The following is a 23,473-nucleotide window of genomic DNA, read 5'->3' on the forward strand; positions in this document are numbered from 1 at the left end:
TACCGGTATCTGGAACCATATTTATCCTTGACCCTTTTGTTGCAGTGAATTACATACATAAGAATGACACTGAAGATTATTTATTGTGCAGCAATGCTTCAGATGGTGGGTAAGTTTACATAATACTTGTTATGAGTGTGTTTAATATCTGTTATTCACTCCAAATATTTATTTACTTTCTGTTTACTTACCTCCCCTCCTCCCAAAACTGTGGCCCACATTCTCAAGTTCAGTTTTCATGTGTTCAAAGTAAAATGTGACCTTCTCATCATTTTTGCATGTGAAACATTGTGAATGTGCCCTTGTGTGGCGAGATCTGAGATCTACCATTTTCAGTTTGAAACTGCAGTTCTGTTGCAAGGGTGGGGAACGATTTCCAGCCCGAGGGCCACAAATTCCACTCTGGCCAACCTACTGGGAGCCACAGCTCTGCTGAATGTAGGAGCCATGTTTTTGAAAGAAAAAAAAGATTCACATATTTTCAAGTCTCTCCATATACAGTGGTACCTTGGGTTAAGTACTTAATTCGTTCCGGAGGTCAGTTCTTAACCTGAAGCGCCACTTTAGCTAATGGGGCCTCCTGCTGCCACTGTGCCGGCGCTGCACAATTTCTGTTCTCACCCTGAAGCAAAGTTCTTAACCCGAGGTACTATTTCTGGGTTCGCGGAGTCTGTAACCTGAAGCGTATGTAACCCGAGGTGCCACTGTATTGGCAGAACTTTCTCTTCATATTTAAATGCTGGAGAATTTTATCACTGAAACAAAGTTGTTATTTGCAGTTCCTGCCCGCCGAAATACGTATGTCTGAAGGTTGGAGAAAATCCTGACTTTGGGTACACAAGCTTTGATACGTTTGGCTGGGCCTTCCTTTCCCTGTTCCGCCTCATGACGCAGGATTACTGGGAACGCCTCTATCAACAGGTATATGCTTCAATTCTTTTGAAACAAATTGCATGGGGAAACTGCCATAGTCATTTGAAGCGGCTTGCTCTGCCTATCTTTTACAGCTCCCTTCTTAGCTATATAAGTAGTAGAATGATGTGCTAGAGTCTACCAAGTGGAATCCTGGGGTGATAATATGAGATGAAAATGTTGTCACAGAGTCCTGAGCTGGTAGAATAAACTGTGCCACCTCAGAGCACAGAAGGGGGATCACAGTTATGAATGTTCCTTCATGTAAAAACATGTAAAAATATTGTTAGCCATCTAAGAGTTCTCTTGGGTCCAAAAGGCAGGAGACTGACAGGAGATATGATAGCCACCTTCAAATATCTCAAAGGCTGCCACTGAAGATGGAGCAAGCTTGTTTTGTCTTGTTCTGGAGGGTAGGACCCAAACCAGGGGATTAAATTTACAAGAAAGGAGATTCTGAATGAACATCAGGAAGAACTTTCCGACAGCAAGAGCTGTTCAACAGTGGAACAGACCACCTTGGGAGGTGGTGGACTCTCCTTCCTTGGCGGTTTTTAAGCAAAGCTTGGATCATCCATAACATAGAATTTCATGTGTCATTTTTAGATTCAATGTTGTTTCTTTCGTCATCTTTATTTTGGTTAATGAATTACTGTATTATTTTTTTTAGTGTGGTTCATTGTTTTCTATATGGTTCCAAAGGCCTTTTCCCCTTTAACATAGGGAAAACTGGTGATGAAAACCTTAACATTTTGTAAACATCACAACCAAAAGAATGATTACTATATTCTTTCTGACTACAGACTCTCAGAGCATCTGGGAAGATCTATATGCTGTTTTTCATGCTGGTCATATTTCTGGGATCATTCTACCTGGTCAACTTGATCTTGGCCGTGGTCACGATGGCCTACGAAGAACAGAGCACAGCCACTATTGCTGAAACAGAAGCAAAAGAAAGGAAATTTCGTGAAGCCATGGAGATGCTGAAGAAAGAGCAGGAGGTTCATATATTGCCCCATTGCTAATCTACAACTACTTCCATTTCCCCAGAAACATAGTTTATAGCAGTAGTTATATATAGTATGTATACAATAAAACATAAAACACCATTAAAAACAATACAAAATGATAATTAAAATGACCGACTAATGAAATGTTTTTTTAACAGCTGCATAGGTCTGCTGGCATAAAAAAAGGTCTTTAGAATGGGGAAAGCATAAATTGAACATGGGATAGTTTCTAACATGGTCAAAGCTAGAACTTGCCACTTAATTATGATGCTTCCATAGGAGATTAAGCACCAGCTTCCATGTTTCATGTGTCCAAAAACTAGGAGCTCAGACTTGAAACATAGCTAACACCTGTTGGGCAAGAAAAATCTGTCAAGACAAAATTTCTTTTAGAAAAACACCGTGATTCACTTTAAAATCATGAAGGTTGTGAGTAATTTGGATATCCAATGCAAACTGTTATCTGTGAATGGGAAGTTGTCATACCAAAATGTATTATTATTATTATTATTATTATTATTATTATTATTATTATTATTATTATTATCTCCTCATATGAAGACATAATGGTACAATGCCCACTTCTCTTTTTCTTCATTCTAGGAATTAGCTGCGAAAGAAAACGACAGCATGTCTCATAGCTCATTTGAAGTGTCACCTATAGGTTCTAAAGAGGTCAAAGAACGAAGCAACAGAATGAAAAAGTTGTCTTTGGGGATGGAAGATTATGGGGAAGATCCCAAAACCCCAAAATCACAGTCTAGTGACTGCTATCGGAAACCGGTAGTTATTTCATAAGGCTTTTGTTGTTTAGTCATTTAGTCGTGTCTGACTCTTTGTGACCCCATGGACCAGAGCATGCCAGGCACTCCTGTCTTCCATTGCCTCCCACAGTTTGGTCAAACTCATTTTAGTAGCTTCAAGAACACTGTCCAACCATCTCATCCTCTGTCGTCCCCTTCTCCTTGTGCCCTCAATCTTTCCCAGCATCAGGGTCTTTCCCAGGGAGTCTTCTCTTCTCATGAGGTGGCCAAAGTCTTGGAGCCTCAGCTTCAGGATCTGTCCTTCCAGTAAGCACTCAGGGATGATTTCCTTAAGAATGGATAGGTTCGATCTTCTTTGCAGTCCATGGGACTCTCAAGAGTCTCCTCCAGCACCATAATTCAAAAGCATCAATTCTTTGGCAATCAGCCTTCTTTATCGTACAGCTCTCACTTCCATACATCACTACTGGGGAAACCATAGCTTTAACCAATCATTATTTCTTTTCACTTTTAATTGCACTCTAACTTGTCTTCATAGATGGAGGAGCTTAAATGAAGGGAGAAAAAAGGTTTTAACTGAAACACTTAATTTTTAATCAGCATTTGCCAACCCCAAATCTACATGAATGTTTTTAGAAAATTTACATTTTAGAAAGTATATATATTCTACAACAGTAGGAAACCAATCTATGCATAAAGCTTTATAGGTGATGTATTTGTTTTTCCTCTACTCTTAGCAGTTCTCAGTAAGAGAGCACTAGTAGGTCACAACAATAAAAAAATAGCAAACCCTGTCCATAAATCAACTAAAAGCCATAGAATAAATCAGTTACATTGTCATCTGTCTGAATAAAGGTGTTACAAAATGGTAATACTTCCTGGTGGTCTTACATGGCGGTAAGTATGAGAATTAACAGAGGCTTATAAATAGCAAGTTCCTTGGTTCCTGTGACTGGTAAGGAAGCCATAAGTGATTAACAGACTTATGTACTAGTGGAAAATTTTGTGGAGTAGTTAACTGGGAGACAGGAGTGTATGTGCAAGACTGAGTTAATGAGAAAGACTCTCCTCCCTGGAAGAGAGGGGAGTGGTTGTGGGTGGGAGCCCGAGTTCCGCCCCTAGCAGGGGGCGGTAGCCCCCTGCCTCCCCCACTCACCTGGCTGGCACCCACGCCCATCGGCAGGCACTCAACCAGGCACTCCGAGGGGGCGTGTTCAGCGGCCTATGTGCTGCAGCGCCAGCCCCTCCTCGGCCTCATTCTCCTCTCCGTCATCTCGTCGCGAGTCACCCACCCTCCACTCCCTTCAAGCTCAGGTCTTAGTTTCTTGGCCTTGCTCTGGACCTTACGTTGGTCGCCCTGGTTGTCCAAGGGGCCTGGTAGGAATTTTTCCATTTGGCATTAGGCTTTTTGGTTTTTTCGCCTACCTCGTAGCAATCGTCACAACTTTCGTGGTATTGGTGGGTAGGTTAGGCATTGGAATAATGTGTTGTGGTGTGTCGAAGAGCTAGGTGTGGCCATCGCCTATGCCTTCAATTTTTGGGTATTCCGTTAAAGGAATCCGGCGGTCGTGTACTCTGTCCGATGCCTGCTTGGCGGGAGGCCATGGCACGACCCTCGGTGACATTAGGGGAGAGCCTATAGTTGGATTAGCATCAACAGGCTCCACCCACTGGTGAATAAACCCCCTTGTTTTAGACATCCAATGCCTAAGCCAATACCTTATCACTGCTGTAATCAATAAAGCTGTGGCCTTTTCTTGCCCATTAACCTTATATCACGTGTCCTTGTGTATTCATTCCACATTGCGGGGGTCGGGTCCTCGAACCACAAGCAGGCTATCACTCCTAACAAACTGCCACTTCTGAACGCAGAGTGCTCTTTATTAACAGGAAGGCACAAGGCCAATCATAAAGTTTTCTGCTGCAATTGGTAGGATTTCTGTAAGTGACTCTTACACTCAACATTAAATGTATTTAGTACAGAGCATGTCAAAGTCTGCATCACTCTTGCTCTTTTTTCCTTCTTTTGATCCCTGCAGTCTCTCATTAGCCACAATTACGGTTCAAACCCAACCAAACGCCGACCAAGTCATGGAAGTGTATTCAATTTCCATGTATCCGGCCGAGATGCTGGTTCAAGGGCTGAGTTTGGGGAGGATGAATCTAGCAGCATTGGGGAGACGGAGATCCAGCACAGCACACTGCTGGCTGCACGAATGGGAAGGCGTCCAAGCATCCAAAGTCAAACCAGCTACAGTCCTCGCCTGACAGCTCCAAACTACATGCAGCCCGGCAGATGGGCCACTGGAGACGATTGCAATGGGATGGTTTCATTGATGGGGGGCAGTGGAACAAGGCCGTTTAACATGGATCCCATTTCCAGTGATGGGCCATTGCTTCCTCCAGTTATGGAAAATCCTGGGAAAGGAGATCTGGTGAGTTGAGAATGTAATTAGACAGATGCAATTTTCTGATTGGTGGCTTCCCCCCAGTTGTCTAGGATGCAGTAATCAATTTTTGCTATATGTTTTCTGTACCTAGAGGAGAAATGATTCCACCCCTAAAAATTATCCTCAGATTACTTCCCTATAGATGATGATGATTTAAATTTCTTCCCCAGCCTTCATCATTAGTCCCAGGGCAATTTGCAAAACACACACACACACACACACACACTCGCTATACGTATACAAACAACAACAACAAAAACAACAACAATTAAGATTATTATCCTCTAACCACTTCTCTGGGAGTAAACCTAATTGAACTCAGTGGGATTTACTTCAAAGTAGGCATTCATAGAATCTCACTGTAAATGTATTTGTGAATAGTGGGCATGGAGGGTGGGGAGCGTTACCAAAATGTTTGGGGGCAGGGGCAGACTTAAAGAAGAAGGAGTACTAAGAGCTAAGAGGTGAGAGCCCTGTGGTATGAATAAATAGCAAATATTTCCTTTCTGCACCATAGTGCATGCATTCTCTTTTAGCTAAGGACTGCTGTGCAGCTCTAAAGCTAAGATTCCAAAGGCACACCCATATTGAAGACTAACAAATGCTTTATGACAGAAGCTTTCATGGAACTACAGCCTGCTTCATCAAATGCATGAAGTGTTGTCCCGAGTTACATGTAAACTGGGTGAGGAAGGAACTAATAAATAGTGAAGTGAGAGGAAAATGAAACTTAGAACGACTGAACAATAATACTCATTGTCACTCGACATTTCCCCCGAATGTATTAAGACTGTGTGGTCCACTGAATTTTGCAATAAGCACATTTACGTTCATATCTGTTTCTCTTCCTGCCTGAAATCGAAGCACATAAAGCTTCCATAACTAGACATGTTGTTTACATCTTTAAACAGACTACTTCTTGTGATGAAGCCAACAAGAGGTTCCAAACTCAGCGTCTCTCAGTAGATTATTATAATCACCCACTTCAAAGACAAAGGGCAGCAAGTGCAGTCAGTATCATTACCAGTGCGCTGGAAGGTATGTTGTTGCATATTCATGGGCGCCAATATAGTGGTTGGATACCAAGGTTAAGGACATGCTTTAAATGCCATAAATGGGCGGATTTAGCACCTGCACTTGGGTCTATGTATTGTTCCTGTGTTGCATATCACCTTTAAATAGGGATTCAGGGCTGGCCCATCCTTGAGGCAAGATGAGACAACTGCTTCAGGTGGCAGGAATCACAGGGCTAGCCGATCCCAATGTAGACCTTTACTGTCCCTTTGTTCCTGATGTGGGAGTTGGGGCTACGGATTTGTTTTGTTCTGGTTTTTCATATGAATTTTGTGTTTTTACTTTGTATGTTTATGCTGTAAACCACCCTGAGATTTTCAGATAAAGGGCAGTATACAGATTTAATAAATAAAAATAATAAAATAAATGTAGATCTTCTCTCACCCTTTCCTCACCAGTAGGGCGGGAGGTGCCATTTAGGGATTTTCAAGGTAACTAGCTAGCACTTTGGGATCAGAAACAGATAGGAAGCCAGTGAAATTGGAATGGCAATATAGTCCCATGAGCTGTAGCTCAGTGGTCAAAGAAACATGCCCTCTATGTGGAGAGCCCCAGGTTCGTCCCAGGTGTCTTCATGAAGAGCTAGACAAGATTCCTGAAAGCCACTGAACCTGCTGGACAAAGCTTCTGACATAAAATAGTTTCCTATGGTCTTACAAAGAACTGGCCCATGGGATTGTTAGGAGTTTGGCCTACACTCGAGTAGGACCCTGGCAAAGACACATGCCCGACTGGCATGTTCTCTCCCTCCTGGTCAATCGTTCAGGAGCTTCCAAAGCTTTCTTCAGCCTTAACATCACAGCGACCGATGCCAACTGACACCGGTACACTTAGGGATCCGCAGAGTTTGCGCAGTTGCATAACAGACCTCAGCAACTCAGCATTTTGGCTAATCTACTTTATTTACATATAAACACACACGGAGCACTGCAACATGGCTCCCTCTCTCTCTAGCATCAGACAGCAAAGAGAAAAAGAACAAAGGACAATAGTCCCACTTCACGGAACACAGTAACACAAAAATCCTGTCTTCGTCACTTCCCACTCTGTGGAGTCAAAACATATACCGTCATGTGAAAGACAAAAATCCCATGACTGCAATCATGGAGCAGGAATTCTAACAGAGATATCAATTACAATAGTCCTTGATCATACATTTTAAAAAAGAATTCTGCTGGAGCATCAACAGATTCAGTAGGAGTTGTTCTCACAAGTCCTTATTGATCCCACTTCCTGACCATAGGCGCGTGTTTCTAAATATATTTTTTTACGGGTGGGGGGGGGACCTTACTTTATTGTGTTTACTGTTTAGAACTTGAAGAATCTAATCAGAAATGCCCCCGCTTCTTGAAGAACTTGGCTGCAAAGTATCTTGTGTGGAACTTTTGCCCACTGTGGTTGAAGATAAAGAAGAATGTGGGCGTTTTTGTTATGGATCCATTTACGGACCTCACAATCACAGTTTGCATTGTGATGAATACTCTTTTTATGGCGCTAGAACACTATAAAATGTCCCCTGATTTCGAGGCCATGCTTGGGATAGGCAACAAGGTAAGCGAATTCTGGCAAGCAGGATGTTCTGCATCAGCATGTAATAAGCTTTTATGCATTTGTTATTATTATCATATTGATTTCTGACAGCATTCACCCTTCCCCAAAGGGTATAAGGTTCAATGACTCTCACCTATCACTATCTGAAGAAAATTCTTTATTAATTTATTTCTGTTAACTATGACAAATGGTTATATCTCTTGGTATTAGCATACCTAGATATTTAATAGATTCGGAACAAATCTGGAATTTATATTCCTTGGATGAATGTGTAAACAGGTTTTGACTTATTGGCATCAGTTCTGATTTGGAGCAATTAACAGAGTAACCAGATACAGTGGTGCCCCGCAAGACGAATGCCTCGCAAGACGAAAAACTCGCTAGACGAAAGGGTTTTCCGTTTTTCGAGGTGCTTCGCAAGACGAATTTCCCTATGGGCTTGCTTCGCAAGACGAAAACGTCTTGCGGGTTTGCTTCCTTTTTCGTAAAACCGTTAATACCCGGGGAATCCGCGCTCCGCAAGATGAAAAAATCGCAAGACGAAGCAACTCGCGGAACGAATTAATTTCGTCTTGCGAGGCACCACTGTACTTGACCAAAAGCATCTATTGTTTGCATCAAGATGGGAATACTAGCCTGAACAGTACAAAATAAACAAAAGAATATCGTCTGCAAATGAAATTAATTTATATTCAATATTATAAATCCCACAAAGTTGTCTAATAGCGCAAGCCAAAGGAAAGGTGGCCGACATACTGCCATTTACTTTGATTCTAGGAGTGGCTGCCAGGACAAGCCACATGCTCTTCTTATGTGCCATGGGAGTGGACTGAGCCTGCATCCCAAGAGTGGCCCACCCCCTTGCCCACTCACAATTGGCTGATTGAGCGAGCTTGCAGGATCTGTTGCCTGGGCAGCAAGCTCAGCCCAGGGACCTCCTTTGCTGCCCGGGACACAGCCCAAGGGGCCTCCCTCATCTGATTGTGAAGGGTGATGGAGGGAGTGCCAGACCGCAATGGAGCCCCCCAGGAAGGGTTTGTGGACTTCTCAATGTGCCTGTTTGTCATGTGAACTGTCCCTAACCCCGGCATGAGGAGAGAGCATTCTGGAACATACAGATTTGACGTCTCCACTTCTATTTTGCAGATTTTCACCGGAATTTTCACCGCAGAAGTGATCCTGAAAATCATTGCGCTGGATCCCTATTATTATTTTCAGCAGCGCTCAAATATCTTTGACAGTGTGATTGTCTTCATAAGCATCATTGAACTGAGCAGTGAACCCAAAGAGAATAAGGCATCAGGGAAAAAAGGCAGCAGGAAAGGAAATTTTACAGTTTTACGGACCTTGAGGCTGGTAATCCCTTGCTCTCTTTTTTTCTCTCCTTCCTTTCTTTTTGGACATATAGGACAGGATTTCCCACAAGCTACATCTCTTGCAGAAGATCACTATTGATTATACATTTGTGGAGCACTATGAAAGATTTAACTTGCTAATCGCCAGATGTGCCCTGTGAGGGATGTTATTTTCAGATAGAGGAAATTGAGGGCAAGAAGCAGCAACTTCCCCAAGGCCACCCGGTGCTTTCAGGACCAGGAAGGGAGTTGAAAATATGTGTCCAAGGCCAGCTCCTGTGCTGTGCTGTTTGGGAGAGACATGAAGGAGACAAGCTATCAGTGGCCACTAGACACGATGGCCAACTATTACTTCCAGCATCACAGACAGCATGCCTCTAAATACCGGTTGCTAGGGAAAAATGAGTGGGAGCGTGTTACTGCATTCGTGTTCTGCTTTGGGGCTTCCCCATAGGCACTTGTTTGGCTGCTGAGGGTCGGACATAATAAATAGCAATATGTTCAAAAGAGAACAAAAAGGCAAGATGAAGCTGAAAAGAAGGATAAACAGAGTTAGAACTGAAGGCTACAAAAAATAGAAACTGCCAAACTGTTCTGTTCTTTGGTTATCTAACAGTACAATACTTTCCTCCCCAACAGATGCGAGTCTTCAAGTTGGCGAAGTCTTGGCCAACCTTAAACACCCTTATTAAGATAATTTTAAACTCAGTGGATGCTCTGGGCAACCTCACCCTCGTTCTGGCCATTATCGTCTTTATCTTCGCTGTATTTGGAATGCAGCTATTTGGGGGCAACTATAAGACTCATTGTAAGAAATTGGCCGATGACTGCAAACTACGATGGCATATGCAAGATTTTTTCCACTCCTTCCTTGTTATTTTCCGAATTTTGTGTGGAGAATGGATTGAAACCATGTGGGGTTGCATGGTGGTCAATGAGCAATCTATGTGCTTGCTTGTCTTCTTGCTGGTCATGGTGATTGGAAATTTAGTGGTGAGTTTACAGATACCTTTTGGTTTCCCCTCCCCTTTTTATCAAAATTTTGCTTTGCTATTAATGAAAAGGGGAAATGTGTTTGAAAAGGCCATCCTCATGCTGTTTCTTTAAAATAAGACAAGGCTAGTATGTGGAATGGTAGTATTCCAGAAAATCTGTCCTGGGCTGCTTCTGCCAGGTTCTTGCTTGCAGGTTTCCCATGGGCATCTGGTTGGTTACTGTGCGAACAGGAGGCTAGACTAGATGGGCCATTGACTTGATCTAGAAGGGCCCTTCTACTGTTCTTATAGGGATGTGGGTGACACTGTGGTCTAAACCAGAGAGCCTAGGGCTTGCCGATCAGAAGGTCACCAGTTGGAATCCCCGCAACAGGGTGAGCCCCCTTCTTCAGTCCCAGCTCCTGCCCACCTAGCAGTTTGAAAGCACATCAAAGTGCAAGTAGATAAATAGGTACCGCTCCGGCGGGAAGGTAAACGGCGTTTCTGTGTGCTGCTCTGGTTTCGCCAGAAGCGGCTTAGTCATGCTGGCCACATGACCCGGAAGCCGTACGCCAGCTCCCTCGGCCAGTAAAGCGAGATGAGCGCTGCAACCCCAGAGTCATCCACGACTGGACCTAACTGTCAGGGGTACCTTTACATTTTACTGTTCTTATGTTCTCACATCTTTCAGTCTTTTCTCAAGCCATTGGGAAATGAAATGAAATTCCATAATAAGGAGACAGGAGAAGGAAGTAAAGCATGTTACCTGCCTCTCACTCTTACCTGGCTTTGTAGGCAGATTTTCTGCTCTAATTTGTCGATATTTATTCATTCCACCTATGCTCTAAAACTAGTTTGCAAAGAATTAATAAGAATGAAAACAGATGTATCATTTTAAGAGTAGACAATGCATACAACTAGGGTAAAATGTGCATTAAAAAGCATATATTAATTAAGCCAACATAAAAATGCATTATATTACAGAAAATCGTTTTCCAGAAATGCGTATATTAGGCAAAATTGCATACAAAGTGTGTATATCACAATAAATTTGCACTAAATTGCTGATGAATTTTCATGGGGTTTTTTAAAAAAATAAAAAACCCCACACATGTCAATTGATGTGGAGAACTGAACTTAAGGTTGACAAAATGAGAAACTGGGAAAAACCAAAATTGACAAATTTTGCCTATCCCTGGCTGTTGGTTGGTTTCCTTGTCCTGGTCATGCCAGAATTGGGTGTTTCCATCTCTCTTCAGAAAAAAACAAAACAATTATGCTAGAAATGTTGTTAAACATTTGCTCTTCCCGTTGCTTTGAGGTACTCAATTTGTTCATTGCCCTGCTGCTGAACTCGTTCAGCACTGACAACCTCCTCCAACTCCCGGAAGACGACCGAGAAACGAACAACCTTAAAATTGCCTTCGCTCGGATCCACCGAGGGCTGCATACAGCAAAACAGGCAATGTTGGCTTTTTGTTTCAAAGCTCTTGGGTACAAGCGGAAGGCAGCTCAGAAGAAAATAAAATGTGAATCTGAGAAGAACGGGCTGGAGCTTCGAAAAGATCTCCCGAACTTTAAGGAGAGCCATGGTAACAGAGAGATCGAGAAGAACGGGGAGAGGTGCTCAGTTCATATCCCGGATGATTTCATCAGCAACCCCAATGTGTTTGTCTGTGTTCCCATTGCTGCCCCCGAGTCCGATAGCGAGGGTTCTGAAGATGCTGATGAGAAGCAGGGGGCAGCCATGGAGACAGAATATACTGAGAAGGTAAGGAGTCAGCTGAGGGCCACATTTCCATGTTCAAGGAAAGGCGGGCAAATATTGCAGCGGACAGAAATGGAGACAGCAATATTAATGTCAGTCCTCAATATTCTGTCCCACTTTCTGAACGTTCTGTCACACTGTAGAATTAATGAGAAGCAGAAGCAATGATGTGATTGTGCTGATAGAAGGTCACCTCATAAGGAACAAGATTAGCTTCTGCCCTAACAGTGTTAGTAGCTGCATTCCCTCACCTTTGCTCATAGGCTGTTTCAATGCAGTCCTGTGTGTCATTTTCCTCTTTCTCCTCCTCCTCCTATCATCATCATAATCCCCACATTTCCTTCAATAAGCTCAATATGGAATACACCCTTTTTGGCTCTTAATTGTTCACCTCATTTCCTAGCACAGCTTCCCTCCACCCCCTGCCCATTCGCGTGAAATTTGACTGATCAGATCCTGAAGCATCATGACGCTAATCTAACCTGGAAACATTTGTAAACAAAACCACATGGGTGGCTGCAGCCAATCAGATTAAGAGGCAGTGTTGGGCAAGTGAGGCTGAGGATCAGGGCGGAGAAGGAAAATGGCACTGAGAAGAAGCAATAACCAGGGAAACAAAAGTGCATTTCCCTTGTGTGCTGTAGCTACTCCACCTAGAGAGCTGGTACAGGCTACTCATACACAGCGTGACCCAATAGGCCCACCACAGCTCACCAACAATGAACTGTGGTTCAGGAAGCACTTGATAAAGCTGTTGGTCTTGCTGCCTGCCGGAAGGCCAAACTATATGTGATGTTGGGAGATCAGGGGCTGTGGGGATTCTGATAAGGAATGTAGTGGGAGTGGAAGTGACCTTATCTTTTTCCTGAATGCTTGCATGGAAATGCCCTCTTCCAGTGCTATTTGCATTGTGAGGCACAACATACAACTACATTATGGATACCTGTATGTTTCCCTCTGCGAGGCAAATACCAGCTTGGGCAAGAGATTTTCACTGGGAAATGGTGCAGGGGGGAATTCTGCCACAGTCCCAATTAGAATCCACTCCCCTACAGATGACAGTAATTTTGTTTGAGTCACAGAAATACATCTCTCTTTAGCTCCCATGGCTTTAACTAATAGTAGGAGGGAAAGGGTCCCCCCCCCAAAAAAAACACAAATAGAAGTGGCATGGTCTTGAGTGCAGATGAATGTGGCTTCTCTTCAGCAGGAAAACCAGCTGCGATTGAGAGGAGAGCGGAGCAAGAGTTCCGACGCCTGGAGCCGAACATCTGAAATCTCCTCTCCTGGGGAAATAAGTATGCATTGGAAAGCTGGGTCCTCATCACCAAAACAAAAAGAGGTAAAAGTTATTCACCAATAAAGAAAAGCAAAAGCTGATAATGATAATCCAGATGATAAAATGCCCTGATTGCAGAACTGGGTAAGGAAAAAAAAAAAGGTTGCATTGAAATCGGGACGAAACAAACAAACAAAGTCACAACTCTAATTGAAACATCACCATTCAATGTGTTGAACTGAAACCCAAGCAGGTTGTTTTGAGTATCTTTCTTTGACTGTTTGCCTCTGATGGTTGGTTGCTTGGTTGCTTGGTTGGTTGCTTGGTTAGTTAGTTAGTTAGTTTGCTTACCTGTCTGCCTGCTTGTTTTGAGGGGTAAGGCATGCTGATTCAGAGCCTTTGAACCTCTCTTTTGGTGCCGAAATGGATATTGTAGATCAGAAATTTATATGTGTTACATTAATCACACAGCAAGTGTGTCACCGATTTGATTTGATTTGATTTGATTTGATTTAATACCAGGCACCAAAACCATACCATGTGGGGAGATGAGGTTTAACACTTTAACCCTCATGGCAAAAATACATCCCTCCCAGTGCAAATATTAGCCTTATGAAAAAATCCTCCTATTGACTCCAGTCACTAATTGTTGCACTGTGGTGCAGGGAGGTTGGGTTTTGTCAGGATTTCATCTAGGAATTGAAAGGTTAAATCTCCCATTCCCATGCGCCATGGTCCTGATGTGAAAATCACTCCTTCCAATATGCCTAGCATTAAATTTCTTAAAATCCACATGTGGCTGCTAATGACATTAATATAAAATTCTAGCTGCACTCCTGTTAGGCAAAACCGACAGACAATGCCTGGTAAAAAAGAAAACTCAAGGCTCTATTTTTCTTTTGCAGAGAGCTGACATTATTAGCTGCTCAGAAGGCAGCACCGTGGACCTAGCAAACTCAGAAGAATTCCTGAAGCAGATCCCTGAACTAGCTGAGGACTCGGAGCCAGATAATTGTTTCCCCGAAAGTAAGGATGCACTTCATCAATTTATTCTATGCAGGGCTACATAATTTCAGAAACATGGGGCTGCAACCCAAAATGGCCAGCCTGTGCTTCTTGTCTTCTTTTTCATGCTTCCACCTGCTGACAATGATGTAAGCGAGAGCAGTGATGGGAAGGGGGATCACCAGCTTCCATTAATTGCAGGATGCATGCTAAAAGTCAGTTGCCAGTACTATTTAACTTGTACAAGGGTTCTAAAGGTAAAGGTAAAGGGACCCCTGAAAATTAGGTCCAGTCGTGACCGACTCTGGGGTTGCGGCGCTCATCTCGCTTTATTGGCCAAGGGAGCCGGTGTACAGCTTCTGGGTCATGTGGCCAGCATGACTAAGCCGCTTCTGGCGAACCAGAGCATCGCACGGAAACACCGTTTACCTTCCCACCGGAGTGGTACCTATTTATCTACTTGCACTTTGATGTTCTTTGGAACTGCTAGGTTGGCAGGAGCAGGGACCGAGCAACGGGAGCTCACCCCTTCGTGGGGATTCGAACCACCGACCTTCTGATCGGCAAGTCCTAGGCTCTGTGGTTTAACCCACAGCACCACCCGCGTCCCTTACAAGGGTTGTACCAACCCCATAATGTGGATTATTATTTATTGTGTGTCTCTTTCAGAATTTGCTCAGCGTTATCCTTGGTGTATGGTGAACACTGAAAAGTTTCCAGGCAGATTATGGTGGAACCTAAGAAAGACATGCTACCGAATTGTAGAGCACAACTGGTTTGAAAGCTTCATTGTGTTCATGATTCTGCTGAGCAGTGGAGCTCTGGTATGTTAAACTGATTCTCACAGGCAAAACTCTGTGGCTTAAGTGGCACACTGGACAGAGCAGAGAAAAGAAAGATTATATTTCTAAACCACCACTCCATTCCAAGATGAAATAGTGCTGGCAAACAAAGGGGGCACAATTTGCTGATTTGGGAATTGGAGCTCTAGCCAGATAGTATTAAGCACCATTGATCAGTACAATCCTATGTATGTCTGCTCTGATATAAATCCCATTGAGTTCAATGGGAACTCACTTCCCAGTAAGAGTGCATAGGATTGCAGTGAGAATGAAGCCTGACTGGGTGCTTGGATCAGGTTTTCAGTTTGGGGAAATACTCGTGCACCTTCTATCACCACCACCAATGGATATATATTTAATCTGGGAACACCGTTTGGAAGGCCAAATTTCTCTGAGATTATGGTGGACCCGTTATTCTTTTACCAGCATGGCACGTGCCACCATATCAAGATTCCTTTCTGTACTGTATTTCACCAGTCAAGTGTTTTAGTAGTTTTAATGTGCTCATTAGTTTAATGAATTATATAATCATGTCACCTGCTGGTTAGTTGTTGTATGTAGGGTTGCCTATATGTCTGGGTTTTCCTGGACATAGAAGGGACTGGGCCCTCAAAAATTGTGTCTGGGGAAAATTTCCGATAAGGGTTAAAATGACTGGGGAAACCCAGACGTATGGCAACCCGATGCAGCCTCCCCAACAGCTCCAGTCACAGATGCAGCAGCAAAAGGAAGGCAGAAAAGGAAGCAAATGCCTAAGTGAGTGGGATAGGGGACGGACAGACACACGCCTGGCTAGAGCCTGGCTGGGCAGGTGCCCCTCACTTCTGTGGAGGCAGGCGGAGTAAGTCCTTGAGGGGACCCACGCCTCCAATCTGGCCCTTCCCTTGCCCTTGCAGAGTGCTGAGACAGACAGGGAGCTCCTGGGTGGGCCTTAGGGTCCCTGCGGCTCCTGGGAATGTTGCCTCAACATTCTCTGAGAGGGGTCGGTGCTGGGACACCTCACTATGGGGAAACTAGGAGACTCCAAGTGTGCGCACACCAGCCTTCAGGGAAAAAGGAGTCCAGCTGCAGTGACACGCTCCGCTTCGCCCACCGAGCTGGGGCGGATGGGCCTTCTTTGCTGGCTGCCTCTCTGGCCCAGGACGGCCTCACCCCGGCAGGCAGCCCGAGGTGCCCGTTGAGCCTCCCTGTGGGAACGCTGAGATGCACCCTGGCTGTCCTTCCTGTGTCTGGTGCACTACAAAGTGCATCTGGCCGGAGAAGACACGACGCCTGCTATGTGCCAGACTCAGCCGCTTGTCCGGTGGGAAGAGCAGCAAGGCAACCCGGGGAGGAATGCAGAGGCTTGGGATTGGCTGGAAATTGTGCCTCCCATCTCGCCAAACCCCAAACAGCTGGAGGCTTTGGGGAGCAGTGCTCACCCCAAGCCATGCTTGTGCCAGCTGCATGCTGGGGCAGTCTTGGAGCAAAGAGGGCAACACAGTCTTGGCGCCTCGGCTGAGCCCAGTGCACCAGTGGCTGCAGGGGATTGCCTCGCCACAGGATGCAAGTCAAAAGCCAGGCAGGCCCTGCCAACACGTTTACCATCAATTTATTTATGGCAAATCCCCACCCCCCAGAAAAAAGCTCATCAACTTTGGTGTCTGGATTTTCACCTTTTGAAATATGGCAACCCTATTGTATGCCACTCTGTAATCTTCAGTGAAGAAGAGCAGCTAATAAATACAATAACTAAATAAATATTGATGAATACATGTGCACATTCTCCTCCTGCAGAGAATGTGCACATGTATTACATCATAGAAATGCAGAGGCATTACATCATAGAAATGTAGAATTGGAAGGGACCATGAGGGTCATCAACCCCCTGCACTGCAGGAATCTTTCGTCCAATGTGGGGCTCGAACCCACGACACTGAGATTAAGAGGCTCGTGCTCTACCGACTGAGCTGTCCTATTTAATGGTTGGAAAAAACTGAAAACCATCACAAAACGTCACATTGACAGTGGTCCAGGTGAAATCTGGAAATCAGCAAGTTTTTGCTAATAGATTGGTACTGTTCCACAACCTGGGTAAGATAGTTTGGAACAAACAAAATCCAGGAAAAATTCAGGTGCAGAGAATTTTAAGTGTCCCTACTTTATTGTAAGCCACCCTGAGTATTTTATGTTATGGGTTGCCAGTGTTGTAACATCACTGTATTTAGTACATGATTGCCTGGGATCATTCATTTGCCATGTCCTGTGCCCTCCAGTTCTCATGGGGAGATATATATGTTTGGCACAGCTCCAGTATTTTGGTTATGCAGCAGGACTGGAAAATTGCAGTACATTCATACAATTAAGGAAAGATTGTAAAGAAGTCTGCAAATTAAAAATTCTGCTTGATCAGTAGCAAGATACATCTTAACTTTCTTATTCCAGGCATTTGAAGATATACACTTGAGTGAGAGACCAAATGTTAAAATCATGCTGGATTATGCCGACAAATTGTTCACTTACATCTTTATCCTGGAGATGCTGTTGAAGTGGGTGGCTTACGGATTCTACAAATATTTCACAAATGTTTGGTGCTGGCTTGATTTCATAATTGTAGATGTAAGTGTTGCCTTTGAACCATTCTGTGGAATGGGTGCTGTTAGCTTCCAAGGTATAGCGACTGGGCTTTCTTGCACTCTCCTTGCTTAAGGGGAAGCCCTGCAATTTGTGTAAAACGGTTTTATGCTTTCGTTTTGAAGTGGTGCTTTAGCATGTATGAAAAACGTTTGTGCATGGCAAGGAGGCAGATTAAGGTTCATAGTGAAATTGTTCCTTTGTGTTTTTTGCTACTTAACATCTCCCCTCGCTACTTTTTTCTGCAGGTCTCCTTAGTAACCCTCGTAGCAACGTTGGCTGGACAATCTGACATGGGTCCCATAAAGTCTCTCAGAACCCTAAGAGCTTTGAGGCCATTAAGAGCCCTGTCACGATTTGAAGGGATGAGGGTAAGTTGAATGAATGCCATCACTGAACATTATCCCTATGAAAAGGCCTTTGGTTTGTAAATTGTTTCTTTTGAAGGCTACTGTGATGAGGGGGTGGTAGAGGAGATTGGAACAGGGGTTCCCATTGGCACATCAAAGATTTCTGCGGGTCTTGAGAGGTTTATGAACATGTTCTATATTGTTGGCAACAGACAGGCCGTTTTTCAGCCAGAACTCACCAAAACTCAGTTCCAGCCCCTCTCAGGTGGGTGCCATTGCCATTCTTAGAGAACAAGGGAGGCACTTGTGGTGAGTTCCAGCACCTCTTTTTCTAGAAAAATAGCAGTGGCAATAGATGTCCAGGAGACATCTTTGTTACCCACAACACAGTAGTTAACTTTGATGGTAAATAGTATGGAAACATTAGAGTATGAGGACCATGGGAGTGGATTTAAGGCTGCAAAGATCAAACCATGTTCTTCAAATTACTTTGAAAATCAGATTTACTTCAAGGGCAAGAGCAGCCTGTTGCTGTGATACAGAAGACATTCATGCTATCACATGTTTCAAAATGGCACCAGGTTATCTCCATGGAACGTAGCACCATCACATTCTTGAAATAAGTCACCTCTTTACTGAGGTGTCCCATCACCTGCAACAGCTCCCTGCTGTGTTCTGTGTGCAACACAGGGTGCTATTTCTCATCTCTAAAGCATTTTACCACTTGGTTGAAATATACCTAAGAGACCACCCCTTCTCTATGCCCCATCATGATCTCTAACACTGCATGAGAACACCGACTTGAATCTATCACCGACTTGAGTGTAGATGGCAGTGGCAAGGACTAGTAAACTTATTATGGTGCCCTTTCAACATGAACATTCTTTGTTGAGATTAACTATACTTCTGCTGATCTGATCTGAACATAGCTTTCCTATGAATGGGTTTGAGTAGGGGCATTCAGTATGCAGTCTGAACCCACAATTTATATTTGGGGGCGTGTGTGGAAGGAGAGAGGTTGAAAGACACAGTTTATTGCCCTGGAATCTGTTTTCCTTCTTGTTATTTAGATATATTATGGTGAAGTTCATGGATTATTATTTTTTAAATAATTTTATAAGTTGTGTGTCTTTGTTTTGCATGTATTGTGGTATTTTTTGCATTGTGACTTGCTGATATTTTTATGGATTATAATTTGGCAATTATTTTTTATAATCATTAAGAGTGAATCTCTGTTTAAATATTGTTTGCTGATATTTAATTTCATTGTGTACTATTATATTTTGGTGGGTTATTGAATACTAATTCATTTGAGGTAAGTTGTTTATTTCAAAGTTATGTTATTATTATGACTTTTAAAAAATTGTTTCATTCCCTTTTTCTTTCCACTCTTCCCTATCTTTCAAAGGTGGTGGTCAATGCCTTGGTGGGCGCCATCCCATCTATTATGAATGTTCTTCTGGTCTGCCTCATTTTCTGGCTCATCTTCAGCATTGTGGGAGTCAATTTGTTTGCAGGGAAGTTTGGAAAATGCGTTAACATGACTGAAAAAAATGCCAGCATAAATGAGACCATAATTACTAACTTCAGTGACTGCAAAGAACACAACAGGACCGATGGAATATTATACTGGATTACAGTTAAAGTGAATTTTGATAATGTTGGCTCTGGCTACCTGGCTCTTCTCCAAGTGGTAGGTCTTGTAGCACAATGCATCTGTCTCCGCATTCTCATTCTCTCTTTCCTTTCTGCCTTCACTGTTGGTGTTGTTGTCTTCAGTGATACCTAAAAGCAAGACTTTTGTGATAGCTGCTGTTGCTGCAGTAACTCCCTCAGTGTATAGGTTCATCCTTGCTTCATTAGCCATTCTCTTTCTTTCTAAGTAACACTTCTTCTGAGTGTATAATAACTATAAAGGTAAAGGGACCCCTGACCATTAGGTCCAGTCATGACCGACTCTGGGGTTGCGGCGCTCATCTTGCTTTATTGGCCGAGGGAGCCGGCGAACAGCTTCCGGGTCATATGGCCAGCATGACTAAGCCGCTTCTGGCGAACCAGAGCAGCGCACGGAAACTCCGTTTACCTTCCCACCAGGGTAGTATTTATTTATCTCCTTGCACTTTGACGTGTTTTCGAACTGCTAGGTTGGTAGGAGCAGGGATTCGAACTGCCGACCTTCTGATCGGCAAGTCCTAGGCTCTGTGGTTTAACCCACAGCGCCACCTGCGTTCCATGTATAATAACTATAGCCATAAGCTAATTGCTCAAAGCACTAGTAATATCCTCTAAGGACTCCAGGAATGTCCTTTGGACCTGGTGGCTTGTTACTTTGCCTGTTAGCTCTCAAATCCCACCTTTAGCCAACTCTGCTTGATTTAGCCAAACTCATTTGGAACAGCACTGCCTTCTCTGACTGGCTCTCTAAGGTCTCAGGTGAGGGTCTTTCTAAGTTTTGCTACTTAAGTTTATCAACTGAAGATGTCAGGGACTGAATCAAAGAGTCTTGTGTGCAAAGCATGCTTTCTACCACTGAAGTTTGGCTAGCTCATCAATGCTGGTGCCTCACAGCCTGAGCTGAGCAGGACTGGCATCATATCTAAGAAACCAGCATCCTTTGGGTCACTGGCCTATATTTACTCAAAGGCAGGTGTGGATATCTGCATAATATATTCTGAGTGAAGACTGATGCAAAGAATTCAAAAAGATTCACTAGGTTTTTCCCACCCTCTTTCAGCACACCTATTGACGTACCTTAATCGTATTTATATTAGTCTGTTTTTTCTCTAGGCAACTTTCAAAGGTTGGATGGATATAATGTATGCAGCAGCAGATTCAACTGATGTAAGTCACAGAAATGCACGTGCTCATTCTTCTCCTCTTTTCACCTGCTCAGTGATGTAATAGTAATGTAAGGGAATCCGCTCAAGAGTCAAACTAAATTAATGTCAGTGTGTATGACATGTTGCTCTGAGAGGCCTTCTGCCAGTTCCCTCACAGTGAGAAGTGAAGTTACAGGGAACCAGGCAGAGGGCCTTCTTGGTAGTGGTGCCCTCCCTGTGGAACGCCCTCCCATCAGATGTCAAGGAGATAAATAACTATACAACTTGTAGAAGACATCTGAAGGCAGCCCTGTATAGGGAAGCTTTTTAATGTTTCATGCTTTGTTTTTGTATATGCTGGAAGTATATACAACCCAGTGAGATGGGCAACCCAGTCAGAGGAGTGGGGTACAAACAATAAATTATTTATTATTATTATTATTATTATTATTATTATGGCTGCACTGAAAATGACAGTTGTGTGTCGAGCTCAGGCTTATCCAGTCTAATGTCCTCCATTTCTCTCAGTAACATCTGGTAGAATTCACCCTTGTTTTGCCATCAAAGTGTTCTTTGTTTCCCAGAACCACCCACCACGGCAGCCAGTGATTTGGAGCAAGCCAGGGTAACATTTAGCACAACATGATCTAATGTGGCCCCCAGAGTGCCTAAGTGTGATCATTTTCATAGAACAAAGCTGTAAATAAAGGGGTTAAATTGGGCAGACAGCCTGGGAGGTCAGCTTTGTACATAGCAGTCTTGCTCCTGCAGTGTCAATTAACTGTAATTATCAAACACTTGCCTTTTCAAGACCCAGCAAAAGGTCTCGCTAAGTCACCCTGGGTGATCTAGCCTGCCTTCAGCACAGGCAAAAAACCGAAAACAGTCTTTCAAGTATTGTTAAGGAAAACCCAAACAGGAGACAAATCAATTTTGCACCACGCAGTACGAGATCCTGAAGGGCCAATTCAAAACAGGCGTAATGGAGCTGTAAAGTTCTCAGACAGGGGTTGTACTTTTATGTGGGGCACCACTGTTTCCTTAAATTCTAGTATAATATGGTTAGGCTTTCCCACAGTGATCGGTTTTATACAGGGGTGGGCTTTCCGACAAATGTGTTGTGCGAAGGCAGGGAACCAAACTAGGCATAGCACAGGAGCTCTGTGAACAGTCTCTTTGGGAAGTTGTGACTGAGAGTGACAGCAGCTGCTTAAAGCTCCTCCCCACAGATTTCCCATCTGGAGTGGGGAAACTGGGAAATCTATATAACATTTCCTCCACAGGAAAAAAATAGGTCCGGGAGAGGAATACAACACAGATATATATTAGGAGGGTAATGGGTAGCCAGGGCTGAAAATGTAAGTTGCAGTTTCTCTCAGTTTCTCAGTTTTCCAATCTTAAGTTCTGTTCTTCATATTTCCACATAAGTTTCCGTTTTTTTGCAAAAATCCTCCTGAAAATTCATCAGCAAATTTCTCCTAATGTACACACGTTTGTGTGCAAGTTTGCCTAAGATATACAGTTTTGCAAAGCAATTTCCCCAAATATAATGCATGTTTGTTTGTTATTTTAATGAATATAAGCATTTTATATTCCCTGTTTAACCTAGTATGTGCATATTGTTTTTACACGTGTTGGAGATCTGTATTGCCAAATTTGGAGAAGCGTGAATTTTGAAGGATGGCTGTGTTTCAGTTTGCATATTGTTTTGGAAACTGCAAATTACAAAGGTTTGCCTTTAAATACAAACTGAACCAACCTTTCCCCCATCCACAGTAACATGTTAAGCTTTCCTTGCCCCATGAAAGGTACATGGCACAGTTCTACTGCTGCAGCAAAAGAGGTTTGCTCCTGTAAGCAGTCTGGATGGGAGCCTATCTGGGCCTCTCCATATATAAACTGCTCTGACTGTCTTGGTGAAAGAATGAGCTATAAGCAGATTCATCATAAGTGACTTACTGTGGCAATGGGAAGAGATTTATAAATGAGCCAGAGGGCAACTTCAGTGATCCCATGATAAATGTCTACTTCCCTCTTGCAAACCTCTCTGGATAATTGCTCAGAGACAGCGCTGTAGCTGCTTAGCTCCAAAGGCAGCCATCATCTCTTGGTACAGCAACCAATGAGAAAAATGTTAACAAGGGGTCGCCACAAACCTACCCACTTTAATTGCCTTTCTCTCCTTTTTCCCTTTTCTTTTCTCAGTCATGTTTCAATGTGCTTTTCGTATTTGCAGGTGGAATACCAGCCCAAATGGGAAGCTAACAAATATATGTACATCTATTTTGTGGTTTTTATCATCTGTGGCTCCTTCTTCACTCTGAACCTTTTCGTTGGCGTCATTATTGATAATTTTAATCAGCAAAAGAAAAAGGTAAGTATCTAGGAAGTGTTTCTGTTTCCTTACGCCTGTTGAAAGTGAACCTTTGAAGAATCAGACTAGTTAGATGGGTACCTTCTACTGGACCAGCCTCCATTAGTGAAAGAAAATTCATGCTTTTGATGGGGAAACTCTGACCTTTATTAGGGTTAATTAGACTCAGCAGGCCTTTCTGTTGGGCCCATAGGCTGTATCGGGAGAACCACACCCACCTGCCAGTCACCTGACATCATATAACAGCTAAAAAGATCCCTTATCTCTGACTGAAGCACTGAAGCATTAAGTTAAGATATAAACCTCTTTGAGGAAAAAAGGCAGCAGAAAGAT

The 23,473-nt window shown here is 43.4% G+C and overlaps 1 protein-coding gene across 7 annotated transcripts in view; it reads left to right on the plus strand.

Moving 5' to 3' along the window:
- LOC309325873 (sodium channel protein type 5 subunit alpha-like) overlaps positions 1 to 23,473 on the plus strand; it is a 38,414-nt gene that overhangs the window by 9,441 nt on the left and 5,500 nt on the right. For 4 of the 7 annotated variants that reach the window (XM_081834177.1, XM_081834176.1, XM_081834178.1 and 1 more), the window contains exons 4-21: positions 46 to 109; positions 780 to 921; positions 1,716 to 1,913; positions 2,526 to 2,705; positions 4,726 to 5,121; positions 6,048 to 6,174; positions 7,523 to 7,761; positions 8,908 to 9,117; positions 9,756 to 10,109; positions 11,412 to 11,861; positions 13,066 to 13,200; positions 14,043 to 14,163; positions 14,812 to 14,966; positions 17,409 to 17,582; positions 17,846 to 17,968; positions 19,356 to 19,640; positions 20,735 to 20,788; positions 23,003 to 23,140. In XM_081834177.1, the coding sequence (XP_081690303.1) occupies positions 46 to 109; positions 780 to 921; positions 1,716 to 1,913; positions 2,526 to 2,705; positions 4,726 to 5,121; positions 6,048 to 6,174; positions 7,523 to 7,761; positions 8,908 to 9,117; positions 9,756 to 10,109; positions 11,412 to 11,861; positions 13,066 to 13,200; positions 14,043 to 14,163; positions 14,812 to 14,966; positions 17,409 to 17,582; positions 17,846 to 17,968; positions 19,356 to 19,640; positions 20,735 to 20,788; positions 23,003 to 23,140 (3,545 nt within the window). The remainder of the gene's footprint in view (positions 1 to 45; positions 110 to 779; positions 922 to 1,715; positions 1,914 to 2,525; positions 2,706 to 4,725; positions 5,122 to 6,047; positions 6,175 to 7,522; positions 7,762 to 8,907; positions 9,118 to 9,755; positions 10,110 to 11,411; positions 11,862 to 13,065; positions 13,201 to 14,042; positions 14,164 to 14,811; positions 14,967 to 17,408; positions 17,583 to 17,845; positions 17,969 to 19,355; positions 19,641 to 20,734; positions 20,789 to 23,002; positions 23,141 to 23,473) is intronic. The other 3 variants (XM_081834175.1, XM_081834179.1, XM_081834180.1) reach the window with 3 other exon arrangements.

The sequence above is a fragment of the Podarcis erhardii genome, assembly GCF_964252035.2.
Source record: "Podarcis erhardii genome assembly, chromosome: 12".
NCBI classification, from domain to species: domain Eukaryota; kingdom Metazoa; phylum Chordata; class Lepidosauria; order Squamata; family Lacertidae; genus Podarcis; species Podarcis erhardii.